The sequence below is a fragment of the Barbatula barbatula genome (genome assembly GCF_947034865.1).
Source record: "Barbatula barbatula genome assembly, chromosome: 11".
In the NCBI taxonomy this organism is placed as follows: Eukaryota; Metazoa; Chordata; class Actinopteri; order Cypriniformes; family Nemacheilidae; genus Barbatula; species Barbatula barbatula.
The window spans coordinates 22728211-22745625 of NC_136774.1; the positions used below are offsets into that span (position 1 = coordinate 22728211).

Here is a 17415-nt window from a genome sequence, read left to right on the forward strand (position 1 = left end):
ATAAACGCATTTCCAGCGCCAAAGCAGATGCCATCTGGAATATATTTGATTAAAATGCCTTTGTCTTGGATACAATCCAAAATTAACAACTAACTTCAAAATCACATATATGAGTTGTTTTATCATTTTAAACCTATAACTCTTTCCGGTGTGAACCTGCAATATCTTCAGGTTGCTTCATAGAGAACTGTGTGTGTAATAAGTCAGAGTTTATTTTCAGCTCTGCCTCCACAAAACAATTGAATTAAAAGGGTAATACAATAACATGTGCTGAAAATCAATCAGGACAACTGAATTAAAACACAAAAGGCATAAAAAAGCTTTTTGGCTGTCTGCTTTGTTCAGTGTTAAGCTTGGGAATAACTCCCATATCTCAAAGCATTCGTTCTGGTTGTGGTGTTTTTGGAATTGTGCGCTATAAGTATAAAGTGCAATGCTTACAAGAATTCATTCAACTGTATATATATAACACAAGTTCCAAATCAGCTTCAAATTGCAATGCAGTCCACCGAGAATAAAACAACGGCCGGAACAAACGGTACAGATGTTGAGAAACATTTCTCGAAAGTTTAGGAAACATCTCTGTGGAAATAAACAAAAGAAATCAGGTCAGGCTGGCAAATTTAAACTAATCTGTATAAAAACACATACAGTATATAACCAGATGTTCTTCGACCAAATCAGTTCATGGATTTGACTTTTTTGGTTCAGTTGTGTTTACTGTCTGTTTTCTCACAATGTCGTACCTACAGCACCCATTCTTAAATCTGCTCTTGTTTCTGTGTGTCTTTAATAGGCTACTAAAAGAAGTGGATAACATTGTTGACCACAGTGGAACTAAGAATTTTTGGGCATTTCCCGATTCCATCCATTACAAAAATGAACTTTAAACACCAAAAAACATGGTTTACTACAGTTAAGCAAAAAAAAACATTGTTAGTAAAACCGTGTTAACATCAAAATAACCATTTTAAAAACCAATGGTGATCAATGCACCAAAAACCATGTTTACTACACTTTGGTTAATATTGGTCAGGGATGTGATTCGTATTTTATAGGTATGTATTCTTAAATGCAATAATTGATGTCTGTTTAAATCCCTGGATATTCACCATTATATCGGGAGTATGGGCGGTATTTTTCTGTTCTTTTCTACCCTTCCCATCACAACCGTGTGCTGCTGAGCGGTTCTGAGTTTCTAAAATCATCTGGTCTGCAGATGCAGTATGACTCTGTACTCTCCTTCAGTGCTTGGGATTTTTATCACAGGATTTATCCTGCACCTTTCAAAAATCCCATAAAGGTAATGCTTTTCAACAAGCATGTCCTTATCACAAACGGCAATCAGGGTTAATGGTTTGTTTATATCAATTAACAGCAGTATGAGCAACATGCATGATACTTTGAAATATCTTGTCGCCGTGTTGCTTGCCTGAGCTACACAGATGCTGATGTGCTGTCCACCCACTCCGGAACTGGCTGAAGCTGTCTTCCAAACGAAATCTGCTGCCTACCTAGACGGTATTTTCAGCATCATAGACGTGCATAATTAAGCTGACCAGAATCTAACGTATGTCACACCGCCAGGGACTTTTGTCACTGTGTCGTCCGTCTCTTTCTGTGTGGTAGTTGGGAGGCGTTCCTGCTTCTGGTTGTCTTAGTAACAGTGGTGAACATCACTGCTCACTGACTTCAGATCAGTTTTGGATCATTTAAAATGTTTTATACAAACTTGAACGGTGAGTTATATTAAATATAATTAGGGATCAACGCATGCTCTGTCTGTGCATGCATCATTTGCAAACGGTGGATTATTGCCACCCGAGTAGCTGACAAGAGACTGATGACATGAGCTCAACACCCGTTAAAAATACATCACGTTACATTCAGATGATTTTTCTATAATAAGTAGCAAAATATTCTAATTGAATCTATTTTACTATTGCGTCAGTGATCCACTACACTGTTTTTGCTTTTTTAACATTTACACATTTTTTCATCGAAAGTAACTGAAAGTAGACCCAAGCTATGTAGATGTTATGATTTTGATTTTATAGTATATTTATATCAATCTTGATATGAAGGCAAGCTCAGGTCTTCAGATGTCACATGTCAGATGAAATCATATTTCTTTCTTTGAGGTACAGGTGAGCGCCGAACTCCCAGGTGGACTCACAAAGCCTCTTTCTGAGAGACGTGCCGCTGGACTATATTAGCAGGCATGTGTTTATCTGACGGATCGACTCTTTTGTCCTTCTTCCTTTCATACTCTCACAGACACACACATACATTTATCATTCTCATATTATGGTGCACAGCTCATGATGCTCCGTCTGTATTTGTCTCACAGTTCCGGACATTATCATGCCCCCCAGCGATGGCGTTTCCAGTCTCTCATCCACATCTTTGTCTTTCATCGTACACTCCTCCCCTGCCTCAGAAAGGTATTGCCTTATCTCCACCTCCTGAGTCTAAATCACCATGACAACTCTAAGGTTGTATTTATCTCCTAAATCACTGCTCGGAAATAGCTTTAGATGTGAGAAGAGAGGGGGGAGAGCATCTTAGGAAAATGATTGCTCTTGGGGGCCTCGGTGCAATCGACACACACCCCGATCTGTGTGGATATCCATCAACATCATTCAACAGTCGAGCAAAAGATGGCAGCGAGGAAACGGCGCAGAGTGATTTGAATAAATAAACGTAAGGTATCATCCGCAGAATAAGAAAGAAGATGAAAATAAGAAAGGGCCAAAAGCTACATTTCTAATTTATTCACGCAGCGTATGACTCTCTTCTGTGGAGTTTTTAAATTGAGCTCAACGACAACTGTAGGCTTTCCTAATATAGAGAAGCAGTGAAAATATTCTTTAAAAAGCCTCATTTTGTGTCTTACAACGTCAAGGGATGGTAAAAAGCTGACCATTTACAGTATATTTTATGTAAATAAGCCATTTAAATTAATTTAAATTATCCCTCATTTGCATTTATATACAAAGACTCAAGATGGCATGGCATGACGGGATGAGCCGTGATACCCTGATAGCACACGTACATCTGCTGGCAGATGCTGTTTGCTCATCCGCCCCACATCTCTGAAACGTCTGCTGTCAGATGTCATATAGACCTCTAGAAGATGTCTGTGAGGTGTGTATGATTTAGTAAGATGTTTAGCAGATGTTTTTACATAGCTCTTACAGATGTACCTGTCCTATCTGGGTAGGACCTTTACTTTGTAAAATGAAACTGCCCCGACTGTGACCTGTACAGTCTGTCTATTCTTACAGAGACCTTTCTACCCCAGTATTGTTTAGTTTACTATCCCCTAAAGAATACCGGACGTTTACCGAGCCAGAGAAATCAGCGAGGTTCATCCCGAGCGGTGAGATCCTCCAACCTGATATTTTGAAATTCATTTATTTTCAGATGAACGCGAGAGGAAGGCAACAGGAATGTTGATGTGCACGTACAACACGCTCAGCCCTTTTCCAAAAATCTCCACTCCTGAGATGCTTGTCAGATGAGCAATTATCTGAGGTTGAGGTGACTTCGGAAGAACAGGTGAAGGCAGAACACGGAGAATCATTTTTCACGGGACGTCTCTCCGTTTAAAGTTAATGAAGGGAAAAGCATGCGCCTCATGCAAATGTTGCTGAAACAATGAATGATGTGGAAATGTTTTCTTTTGTGACCCGTACAGTAACCTGCATGTTCCTGAGTTCCTGTCACAAATTAACCTTTAGATATTGACTAAACCCACACTATTCCTGCTTTCTCTCTGGCAAAACCATCTGGCTACAAATCAGGCAATACTAGAATTTTGTTGTTGCATGTTTTTAATGTAATTTTTTGAAAGGATAGTTCACCCCCCACAAATAATAGAGGGGCACATTGTATGGACACAAAACCATTGAGACATTTCTCAAAATATCTCGAATAAATGATGACCAAATGTTTATTTTGGGGCGAACCATCACACAAACATATATTTGATGTTGTAAATTACTCACAATGACGTTGTTAACTTTTCCTCACCGAGTCAACAGCATTCATTTCCAAATAGTTTCATTATGGACGGTTTCAGCTGTAACAACATAAACAAAAGTTATGTGGCCCAAACATGTGTTCCGGTAAATGTCCGCAAAGAATCAATAACTGATAAGTCGTTTTATTTTAATTCAACGCATATAACACAAAATAATATATGAATATAAAGTCATATTAATATAAATGAAAATGAAAAATAATTGTTATATTATAACCAAACACAGACCAGGAGTTCACTTTCTGTTAACTGTCTTTTTAAATGTATATTCTCTAAATGGATCAGGATGTAAAGGATTATTCAATATTTCCAAGTCACAAGTGACTGTTATCACTATCTCTGAAAGCAACCGATTTGATAATGTACAGTACGGTCACAAAAAAAAGACACAGAGCGAATTGCAAGCTGTTATGTTCAGAAAGTTTTCTGTACTTCAGTGAGGCAATTTTGGCTCTCATAGGCACAACATCACACATTTGGCCAATGTCACTGTGCAACACATCCGAACTCCTCCAGAGAAAAAAGAGAAACAATAGACACATTTGGTAAAAACAACCCATCCAATTACCAATCCAATACCACAGCTTTTATTGCAATCCTACAGAGCGATTCTTTTATTCATGGTGCAGTGTGCGTTTATCGTTTTGCTAAAATGAATGACTTTAAATTGAGAAAATAACGTGCAAATGCATTATAGTTGAGTTGACTGAACAAAACAAAGTCACAGTTTAGCTTTGAAATTCATAAATAATAATGTCAGTGAACTCTGTGAGTTTGGGCAGGAGTTTTACATGAGCTAGCGTACTGTGCTTTAATAAATACACCTGGCCGGTGTATCACGGATAAAACAGACAATGGAAGTTCAAAGACGCTGCATAGCAACGCTCTTACAGGTGCTCACAGAACACATAGATGCATTCAGGCATAAAATAATGACAATAATAAAACAATGAAAAATAGTGCCCTGCCCACTCCCTCACTCTTCTTCTCGCAGCATTTACGGCCATTTTAGTTGCATTTTGCAAAACGACTGTAACTGAAAGAGAGGGTTTCATGACCTTTTAAAGGAATTCAATTCAATTTTATTTATACAGCGCTTTTCACAATGTGCATTGTTCCAGAGCAGCTTTACAGGAGAAAATAAGAAAAACAGAAAAGCACACAAAAGGTAAAACACAGCACAGTACATGGTGTTTATAGAACAAGCTAATTTATTCTAGTAAATAATATCTAATGTCAGCCGTCTCCCGGTGGTTTATTAAGCATTTTTGCATTAAGTGAATGCTTGGCAGAACAGATGTGTCTTTAATCTAGATTTAAACGGGGCGAGTGTGTCTGACCCTGGAATAGTGTCAGGAAAGCTCGAACCCCTTTGGTGGATTTAGTTATTCTAGGTGTTATCAAAAGTCCTGAGCTTTGAGATCTTAGAGAGCGTGACGGGTTGTAGCTCTGTTATGTAGGTGCTAAACGGTTTAAAAGAACTTTAAAGTCGATATCACATCAAGCAGTTGTGCCAGGTTGGTGTAAAGACAGTGAGTGTGGCATTTGTTTAGATACGTGTTTAAAATGAATGTTATAAAGAACTGTCCTCTTTGGAAGATATAGTGTCCAAGGAAGTGTCCCACATAAAAATGACAAAGGAAATCTCTTTAATCTCAATAATATTTAAAATGGAATTATTATTGAGATTATGTTTGCAAATTGAAATGTTTGCTTGAGTCTCATCTGCGTCTCAGATATTTCTCTCGAGAAAAAGAGTCAGAAATCTCGCAAATGTCTGAGATCGAATTTGTCAAGTCTGCAATCAAAAGTCAACATTATTGAAGATCTCAATATGAACTCAAACATTTCTCATCAAATTTACAAAAATCCAAATTATTTGCCCTCTACAATTTACATTCATTTACACATCCATATCTGTTTGTTTTAACAATTACACTCATCATTACATTCATTCAATTGGCAGATGCTTTTATCAAAAAAAAATGTAAGGTTATAAACATTTTGTCAACACGCTAAACAGTACCGTTAGTTTACATCCATGCTCACAGACAGAATTTATTTTGACACCATCAGTTTAGGAACACCTGCGGTGATTTCATTTCATTCAGTGTGTGTAAATACCCCTTTAATGGACTTCTCTGTTATGTTTCTAAGCATCAATTTGTCACCTCAGAGATTGCTTCAGAATAATAGAAAAATTCCTTTGGAGAAAAATAATAGCCAATTTATACATACAGTACAGGAATATATATTAAGTCATTTAGCAGACGCTTTTATCCAAAGGGACGTACAAATGAGCTAAACAATTGGAACAACACAAGGACCACAAAAAGCATAAGTGCAATAAATCTGGTCTCATATACCACAGTACTATGTGCATAATTCAGATCATTCGGTTTTGGATGAATTTTATGGCAAATTTCACGCCGAGATTATATCTGGCAAATCTGAGCACATTTTGAGACAGTCTGAGATCTTCTGAAACTCCAGAAGAGACTGGTTAGATTACTGGAATCTCCATTTGCTCTCGATGTATTCCTATTCTGAAGTCTAATAATGTTTTAACCCATGGTTGGGTAAAATATGGACAAATTATTGGTTAAATTAGTTAAATCCATAATTTTAGCCAGCTGTTTTTTCTAGCATGTGCAGAGAAACAATCATGACATTGAAAAGATTTTATCAGTGTATTTTCTCCCCACTTTAAAAAAAAACAAGTTTTTTGACAGATTTGCAACGTATAATGTTGAAAAACTGAATTTGAATGTGATTTTTTAACGAATTTTTGAAAAGCGGTAAAATGACAGGAAAAGACAACAAGAAAAAAGGGGAAAACATGTAATTTTACAGGAAACTTTTTATTTTACAGTTAATTCATATCGTCACACACTGTAAAAAATTCCTGTTAACTTACCATGAGGATAGAAAAATCATAAGTTGGCTTTATTTGTTTTTTATTCACAAATATAAAATGCAGGGTATGATAGTATTACAATCAAAATAAGTTGTGACTAGTATGTAAATTCACAGCTATATGCTGCCAAATAACATTAGTATGCTGTGCCTAAAACAGTATCAGGCTGCTAAATAACAGTTGTATAAAACAGTATAATGCTGTTATTTCAAAAAACAGTAACCTGCTGTTATTTAACTGTACAAAGCTGGCAACCACAGCTGCCAGTAGATTACCGTTTTTTTACAGGATAATGTTTTACAGTGCATCTGCCGTCTTTTTAACAGGTTTTGTTTTTACAGCTCGCCTGGGGACTTTCCAACTCGTCACCTTATTCTCCTTCGGTTTTCTCTAGAGCTACTCATTGCTGTTTAATAAACTAAATTACTGAACGGGTTCTACAGAACCCTGACCTATTGTTAAGCGCCCTGCGGGAACGTGCGTGTGTTTGTATCTATCTAGTTCTTTAACCGAAAACATCAAAGTAGCAGCGTGATGACCTTGCGATGCTTTTATAAACTGCTCTTGCTAATGATGACAAATCCTTTAGACAAACCCATAAAAACAGCATTTAAAATGAAAGCGCCTCAGCAATTATAAAACACTTTGCCAAACCAACCTGTACCTGCTTTTGCCGCATTGCTCTAAATCTTCAAGGGAAAGCGAAATGGAAATGGATCATTTTTGCCGGGTAGACAGTGCAGAGAACGTCGACAGCATCTTCAAAACAAACCATTGAGATCCGGTCACGTGAAGAGACGCTGTCTTCTGCCATGAACATAAGATTTAAAAGCTTTCTTAAAGCTTCTTTCATAACCTCTGTTACGATCTCCGTGAAGCCATTTGGATTTCCTCCACCGACCAATGAAGTTAATGAAATAAGCTGTGTGCCCCAATGTATGTCACTTAAATAAAACCAAGTCACCTGGTTACTGTAGTTCAACTATGACGCTAAGCGTCATGCCTGTAGGGGGCGCTCTATGTGTCAGGGTGGCAGGCTTATATTCTCAGCAGTGATGGGCAGTATTAGAGATTCAATACAGTATGTGTGTGGCATTACGACAGTTTCTTGGCTTGTATAAATTATTTAGCACAGCGGGGAAAGTTATATGGAGCATGGGATTAACTTTTTTCCTGCTGTTTTTATTGCAGACCGCACAGACATATAGACTCATTTATTCTTGAACACACACACATAAAAACAGGGTGTTGAGGAGACCAGAAGAGGTCTAACCGCAGTAACATGGCACAATAGTCCACTGTATAATGCTTCGGCTATTAAGCAATAGTCGTTTGCCGTTCTCTATGTTACATGGCATAAAAGTCGTCCGAATGAAATTATCGTGACCTCAACCCTGCAGCCGCTAGTGCACGAAAATATAATCTAAAAAATGCTGAACGCTCACAAATAGCTATTACTTACACTGAAGGTTATTTTCATTTTCCTGCGTTGATGAAATGGAGGACGCCGTGTGCAGAAAGAGATGATGTGACTTTATAAAACGCAATAGGAAATAATGACAGCCAATACTATTATTTTGTTTTCATATGCATTAAACATACAAACACTCTCACAAAGCCGTGTTCACGTCATATTTTATCCCAAATAACATTTTTTCCTGACAGTTAAGCACAAATCAATACCATAACAAATCTCATTTATTGTAAAGTAAACATTACATACATTTTAAAATATTTATTTAAACATGATGGCCATGCTTGTTCTAATGTTTTTAATGCTGATTTGAATAAAAATAAATGATATTTTTACAGTGTCTGAAAAAGAGGTAGGATGACATCACATCAATGTTTGCTAAAATACGTTTCTTATATACTTGTCTGTATATAAATATATTGAAAATATCACTGTTTTCATCATCTTACTTGTATTTTACTTTGCACTGTGTATATTGTACTGCTGTAAAATGTCTAAGATTCATATCAAACATGATTTTGTACTCGAGAAATTAAGTGTTTCAGAGATCTCTGACGGCAGCATGTAAGAAGAAAATCAAGTAAACGTCACACCGGCATCTACATCATGAAGCTAATTACGTAGATGATGTGAACGGCCAAAAAATCATTTGGACCCTTTTCTTTCAATCGACTTCTGAGATAAGTGACTGATGCTTATCAGAGGGCCCTCTGTATGACCTCTGAAAAAATGTCATGTTAGAAAATACTTATCTAGGCACTTAATTTCATCCCTATCTGATTACTTTTGACTACCCACAAACATTCACCAAAGCGTTAGACGCGGTCAAGACAACAGGCACGACTGAAAATCCCAGAGCACAGACAACGCCCACGGTGAAAGATGTGATGGATCAGTGGTTTAGCATCTAAATCGATACCCTCCAGCCCTCTGTTTCACAGTCTTAAAATAAGACCACCGACCTCCATCACAATCCATATATTGACCTCTGTTGTGAAAGTGAACTTTTTCCCCCGTTCTGCCGCCTCATGGTGCAGTGGAGCGTGTCGGGGTGACAGAGAGATGGTGTAAATAACACTAATGTACCAGTGTGGAGTGAGGCTATTACCAAACTCATCGCTGACGTCAGGTGTTATGAAATGATCTGTCGAGCAGGACCTTGAATTAACTCTCCTTATCCTTGAGAGAACAAATGGTTGAAATCTGTACATTTTTATGGGGTAAACTTCATCCCTCACAGTCAGCGGTTCTAAACAAGTTTGCATCAGGTCTCAGATTTGACATTGGTCATGAATTGACCAAAATTGTTTATCATACAAAATTGAACGTTGACAGCTTCGTGCTGTTGGCAGTCGATAAATCACAGCAGAAGACACATTGTTGGCACACACCATACTTGTCAATCTGTTTTTAATAAAGCATGGGTCGTGTATCCTTTGACTTTGTGTTCATGTGTTTTTAGAAGTGAGGTGATTTATTTAATACGTTAAAAAATGATGCTATTGTGTATATGATGTATGCAGTTATGCTAATTGGTGGAGCTTGTTAGAAGGGGGTGTTCCCTCGATTTGATTTTTTCCTGCAAGCTTCATGTCGGGTCTTCAATCTGACGACAATGAGTCATTTCTTTACGTTCTCTCAATCCCACTAAGTAACCTTCAACACAGATAAACACGCATGAGGAAAACAAAGAAATGAATCTGCCATTGTACAACACCGTTAAAGCAAACCAGCCGTCTTATGATTTCAGTGACAGAAACCACTGGAATAAGAAGCAAACAATGTGTCATGGGAACAGTATACAATGTTGTTGCTTTTTTACACGCATATTTGGGTTGGCACTTTTGGGTATGTGTCAAAAGGTTGTGATGTGCAATGCAATGCAACCACTTTAATTCCCAACTCTGCATCATGATCATATATAATGCATATTTACACAACCACAGTGGATATTTAAGTGGTAACTGGGTGGTAAAAAAATTTAAATATAAAGACATTGATCATCAAAAATATGTAAACAATCACATATTTTAATATTCCGTGATAGTATTATATTGAGCAGAAGTTACACATAGAAAGCTTATTTTTTAACTCTGTATTTGAACTCGCCCTTATGTCCTAAATGTAGAAGAGCGTGTTAAGAGTTTGGTTTCAAAATGAGATTACTCCGCTTTTACGAGTTTTTACTGTGCATTCCAATGAATATCAATTAAACAGAAGTTGGTTGGTTTTTTATTTAAGCCACGATAACTAAAAATACAGCTGACTAACACAATAAACACCCGATAACAAAATAAAAACATGATTTTCAAAAACACAATTGATATTTATCTCATTTTGGAACCAAACTCTTCATGTAGAAGTCTCATTCATACTAATTAATTGTTATATTAAAGTTTTTAAAATTGCTACATTGCTAATTTCTGAAGTTTCCATTTGGTGATGTTCATTGCATCACCGATCAATTGTTTATAGGCCTATTATTACGCAGTTTTGATGACTCTTGCTCTAACGCTGAACCCCAAAGTTCTTTATTTATCATGTAAACAGACCAACTGAGTTTGTCAATTTTTAGTTAAATTATAGATATCAGTCGCACACTATTTTAATTAACGAGTACACTGTGTTCTGTTATGGAGCTCCCTCGTGTGGCGTTGTGTCGTAAACGTCATCAAAACGCATGCGCGCGATACGTCGGAGGACTGCGGAGAGGCGCGTGCGCGACTTCAAACCCGGAAGCGTTCGCGTTGTAAACAAAAGTGTTGTTTGTTTCTGTCACATGCAGTCGAAAGATGACAGTTACATGATAGTTTAGTTTTGATGGATTTCGTTGATTTGAAAGGCACATACTAAACTATTTCCTTGTTGCTACGTCGTGTGAAATTGACGCTTTTGACGCAGCTACTTCAGAATTAAGGTAATTGAGGATTCAAAACAGTTAAAGATAACCGATTCATAATACCTTCGCATACAATTGTAAAGTGTAATATTATTTCTGTGTCTGGCTAGATGTTATAGACTAGTGACTAGTCTGAAAAGTGCTTGTAATATGAACTCAGGAGGAAAGATGGCACCTCGAAACATGACGAACACTGGGGTGAGATACTCCAAACTGGCGAGTGATGATGATGGATACATTGATCTCCAGGTGAGAGAGAGAGAGAGAGAGAGAGAGAGAGAGAGAGAGAGAGAGAGAGAGAGAGAGAGAGAGAGAGAGAGAGGGGCTTTTATTGCTCTTGAGTGTGATTTATTTGAACATGAATCCATTTCAGAGAGTCATTAGTATGCTTGTCTGTCTGTCTGACATCAAACTTGGAGCTGTTTTTCTAGTGCACATTGCTTTGTGTTTCTCTAATCACGTATAAGTTCTGAAACGACCGTCTGCTCGTCTGTGTGTCTAAACTATATCACACTTAAATCACGCAGTAACTAATTTCGTGCAATGCTATTTCTCTTTTCTCAGTTTAAGAGGAGTCCACCTAAAGTCCCTTATAAAGCAATCGCCCTGGCAACAGGCCTCTTCCTCATCGGCACCATACTGATCATCATCGGCTCTCTCCTGTTAGCAGGATACTTTGAAGTGAACGATGTGAGTGTCACACCACGTTTTAAGTTTTCCTCTCATGATCTGATATTGTTGAGATCATGTCACTGTATCTGTCTTTTGAGGTGTGATTTCTATTTAAACAGTCCAGAGTAGGTGCTTGTAGTCTATTTTAAAAAGAAAAACTTCTGGTTACATTGTCAGCTGGTTTTACGTACATTTACAAGCACTACAAACACCTAAAATGTCAGGCGCACACCTGACGCATGGGTTTATCCCCATAAGGTGTTCAGATTTAGTAACGGAGCTTTTAGGATGCCTCCACCCCCTCAGTCTGCCCTATTTCCTGAGTAAGTCCCAAAAATAGCGTTCAACGGAAGAGTATTGTTCCATCTAGAACACAACCAAGTCATTTATTTTGAGATATTTGTATTTACTTAGATATGTGTGTTCAGCTACATGGGAACTCGGGAATTCTGTTTAAATAGATATTTTGAGTTGTGTTGTGAATGTTAATGGAGTTTGATTTCTGGAATTAAGAAGAAGGAAAGGTTGGAAATTGAAAAGGTTTGTTTTTATGATCTGTCCAGCAGCTACACATTCACTTCACATTTGTGTCTTTCTTATAACTCGCAGCATCGCGATCGCACCATCCCCGTCCTGATCATCGGAATCCTTGTTTTCCTCCCTGGATTTTACCACCTGCGCATCGCCTACTACGCTTCCAAAGGTTACCGCGGTTACTCCTACGATGACATCCCAGACTTTGATGACTGAAGACAGCGGGGCACGGTGTCACAGATTTGAGCTCGGTTTAGATGCAGTGGGACGCACCTGCCTCCTGCTGATGTGTGCTGAATTAAAATGACTTTTTATTTCTACTTCATAGACTGAGAATGTAGTTTGCATTCATGAAGCAGTATGATTATTCATGTGATAAAAAGCATTTTATATCAGAGAGAATGAATCTTCATTATATTATAGAGTTCACTGCTATATTAGTATTCTGTGATATATTTAACAGAAATGCAATTTATTTGCAGGTCTAGGTTGAAATCTGCTATAAATCCCTGGGTTTCTTTTTTTTATGGATTAGTCTGAACATGTTGATGCTTCAAAACAAACTCTAGAAATAAATAAAGTACTATAAAACAAATAGACTTGGCACAAACGTCCCTGTGGTTTCTTTCAATCTAAAACAGAAGTGGTACATGTTTGTAATTTTCTTAAATCAATCGCAGCCCAGGGTATGATGTTTAGTTGTCGTGCCACTGGATCTTAATAATTTTCCATGATGTGAATTTCCTCACTGCAGGGAAGGCTCTGATGAAAACATCATAGTGAATCTGTCTGAGGTGTTTTTGAGTTCTGTGGTCCCCGTGTGGCCGATGAATGAATTGGCGCACAAAAAATCACACCTTAAAGATGGGTAGTAAACAGGTTATTTTTAACCTGTATACATTTATTTTTTTGTTGAATGTTAGAAATATTCAGTTCTAGGACATCATGCAACACCATAGGAAAACAATATTGTAGTTTTTTTTGTTCTGTTTAACACAAAATTAGATATTTTGAAGAATTAAGGAAAACAAACACAACAATGTCCCGGGACTGAAATGTACATTCTCTTTCTTAGTAAGAGTAAGTGTATACGTGTATAAAATTTACACGAGGGTGCGTAGAAGACCAAGTCTTGTCTGTAGACAAAATAAATAACACTCAAATGCATTTCAAGTGTAGCACGTAAAAATAATCGTTCATAAATGAACCTTGAACAACCTTGTGCATTACTTTATTTCAAACCTTAACTTATAGAGAGACAGAGAGACAGACAGACAGACAGAGAGAGAGAGAGAGAGAGAGAGAAACAGACAGACAGACAGACAGAGAGAGAGAGAGAGAGAGAGAGAGAGAGAGAGAGAGAAACAGACAGACAGACAGACAGAGAGAGAGAGAGAGAGAGAGAGGGAGAGAGAGAGAGAGAGAGGAGAGAGAGAGAGAGAGAGAGAGAGAGAGAGAGAGAGAGACAGAGAGAGAGAGAGAGAGAGAGAGAGAGAGAGAGAGAGAGAGAGAGAGAGAGAGAGAGAGAGAGACGGAGAGAGAGAGAGAGAGAGAGACGGAGAGAGAGAAAGAGAGAGAGACGGAGAGAGAGAGAGAGAGAGAGAGAGAGAGAGACAAAACTACAAACAAAAACGGATTACAACTTCTCCATCTGTGTCGTACACTGGGTCTGTACATAGTCAATGGCAGACTGCGCGGAGACTCATATGGTAGGTATACTTATAGTTCCAAGATGGGTAACAGTTCAGTAGACTACTTCATCACCGATCTAAATCCAAATTCTCTCAGAGCGTTTACGGTTAGCACACTAACCCCCTTATCAGACCACAGTAAAATTACTCTTTACCTAAAACAGATCTAAACCTAACACTGAGGCACCAAATCAAACTCAACTCCATAGCCTTAAACACGCATACAGATGGAAACAAAATAGTGAAGATATATACCAAAAGCGTAATATGTGAACCAAAAATTCAAAACCTACTTAATAAATTCCTAGATACGCCATTTCCACACAATAACGAAGGCGTAAACTTAGCAGTAGACAGAATTAACAATATATTTACAATATCTGCAAACACTAGCCAACCTAAAATCAACAAATACGAAAACAAAAAAGAGACCTGCCAATGAGAAATGGTTCGACAATGAGTGTAAAAACCTTAGAAAAAGAAGTACGAATTCTGTCAAATCGGAAACACAGAGATGCGGATAATGTAAACACACGCCAACTCTACCATGAAAAACTTAAAGAATATAAAGACACCCTAAGGACAAAAAAGAAACAAGATATACAAAATCAGCTAAGAGCAATTGAACAATCTCTAGAAACTAACCGCTTCTGGGAACATTGGAACGCACTTAATAAATCTCACCATGAAGAACTACCCATTCAGAACAGAGATGTATGGATAAACCACTTCTCTAACCTCTTTAGTAATATAAACAACAACCACAAACAAACTACCCTTGAAGACAAACTAAGCACCCTAGAATCAACTATTAAAGATTACCAAAACCCTTTAGATTACCAAATTACAATAGAGGAACTATGCGATAATATATGCAAACTTAAATCCAGAAAAGCAAGCGGAATTGATGGCATTCTTAATGAGATGATTAAAAACACGGACCAAAAATTCAAACTTGCCATCCTCAAACTGTTAAAACACCATCCTTAATACAGGTATATTCCCCAGCATCTGGAACCGAGGTCTTATTACCCCAATCCATAAAAGCGGAGACAAATTCGACCCAAATAACTACCGCGGAATATGCGTAAACAGCAACTTAGGCAAACTCTTCTGTAACATCCTAAACAGCCGACTCACCAACTTTCTAAATGACAGAAACATTCTGAGAAAATGCCAAATCGGTTTCCAACCAAAATACCGCACATCGGATCATATTTATACCCTTCATACTCTAATCGACCAAGAAATTAACCAAAATAAAGGAAAACTCTTCTCATGCTTTGTTGACTTTAAAAAAGCTTTTGACTCAATCTGGCATGAGGGGCTTTTCTTTCAGCTTATTCAATGCGGCATTGGAGGAAAAACCTACGACATCATCAAATCAATGTACACGGATAACAAATTTGCAGTTAAAATAGGCAACAAGCACACAGACTTCCTCTCCCAGAGTCGTGGAGTAAGACAGGGCTGTAGTCTGAGTCCGACTCTATTTAACATCTACATTAATGAATTAGCTCGAGCTTTAGAACAGTCACCAGCACCCGGTCCCATCCTACTAGACACTGAAGTGAAATGCCTTCTGTTTGCAGATGATCTGGTGCTGCTGTCACCCACAAAAGAGGGTCTACAGCAACATCTAGACATCCTGCACACTTTCTGTCAAACATGGGCGCTATCAGTGAACCTTAAAAAGACCAAAGTTATGATATTCCAGAAAAGGCATAGTCGACAAAACCAACATCACAACTTTAAACTCAACAACGTGCCTTTAGAGCAAACCCAAAACTACACATATCTCGGTATAAACATCAGTAACACCGGAAACTTAAACAAGGCAGTGAACGACCTGAGAGACAAGGCACGAAGAGCTTTTTACGCTATCAAAAGGAATATAAAAATCCACATCCCAGCTGGAATTTGGCTTAAAATAATCCAATCCGTTATAGAACCAATAGCACTTTATGGATGTGAGGTTTGGGGTCCCCTCACCAACCAAGAGTTCACCAAATGGGACAAACACCCAACTGAGACTCTGCAAACAGAAATGTGTAAAAACATTCTACGGGTACAACGCAAAACCCCAAACAACGCCTGCAGAGCAGAATTAGGACTATATCCTCTAATAATTAAAATACAAAAAAGAGCGATTAAATTCTATAACCACCTTAAGAACAGCGATACAGAAACACTCCATCACAAAGCCTTACGTCATCAGGAGCTGAACCCAGAGAAAAGTTGTCTCATCCAACTGATCTCAGAACTAACTCTAAAACCCCAAACGTGTCCAACTGAACCCCAAACTCCAGCCAGAATTAACCAAATGATAAAAACACAAAAAGAAAAATATCTCAAACACTGGACAGAAGCAACAGCTCAGCAAAGTAAACTTGAATGCTATCGGTCATTAAACAGAGAATATAAAGCGGCAGAATACCTCAAAAGCGTATCAGACCCTAAACTTAGAAAAGTGTTGACCATGTACAGACTCCGTGAACACAAGCTCACTGTGGAGACGGGCCGACACAGACAGACATGGACTCCAAGAGAAGAGCGACTGTGTCCACACTGCACACAGAGACAAGTGGAAACAGAGCTGCACTTCTTAACCTCGTGTCCAAACTATACGGACATCAGAGAAACATTCTTCCCCCAGTTCACAAACTTCCACAAAGACTTCAACCAGTTTCTATAACAGGACAAGATCTCATACATACTGGGAGAAAAGCCCATCAGCTCAAACCTGACGGCCAGATACGTCAAGTCCTGTCACGACAGAAGAGCAACAACCAGCACAACACACACAACACAGACACAACACACACAACACTGACACAACACACACAACACTGACACAACACACACAACAACAGGACAAGATCTCATACATACTGGGAGAAAAGCCCATCAGCTCAAACCTGGCGGCGAGATACGTCAAGTCCTGTCACGACAGATGAGCAACAACCAGCACAACACACACAACACAGACACAACACACACAACACTGACACAACACACACAACACTGACACAACACACACAACAACAGGACAAGATCTCATACATACTGGGAGAAAAGCCCATCAGCTCAAACCTGGCGGCGAGATACGTCAAGTCCTGTCACGACAGATGAGCAACAACCAGCACAACACACACAACACAGACACAACACAGACACAACACA

General features: G+C 38.3%; 1 protein-coding gene across 2 annotated transcripts; it reads left to right on the plus strand.

The window, feature by feature from the left end:
* Window positions 1-11092: 11092 nt before the first annotated feature.
* Window positions 11093-13753, plus strand: tmem230b (transmembrane protein 230b). 2 transcript variants are annotated; one of them, XM_079467486.1, is made up of 4 exons: window positions 11093-11353; window positions 11446-11584; window positions 11900-12025; window positions 12617-13753. In XM_079467486.1, exons 2-4 carry the CDS (start codon window positions 11486-11488, stop codon window positions 12755-12757), a joined length of 366 nt encoding a protein of 121 aa, XP_079323612.1. In that variant the 5' UTR covers window positions 11093-11353; window positions 11446-11485; the 3' UTR covers window positions 12758-13753. The 2 variants fall into 2 exon arrangements, with proteins under 2 accessions (XP_079323612.1, XP_079323613.1); XM_079467487.1 differs by having other exon boundaries at window positions 11126-11353; window positions 11496-11584; window positions 12617-13148.
* The last annotated feature ends 3662 nt before the right edge of the window (window positions 13754-17415 follow it).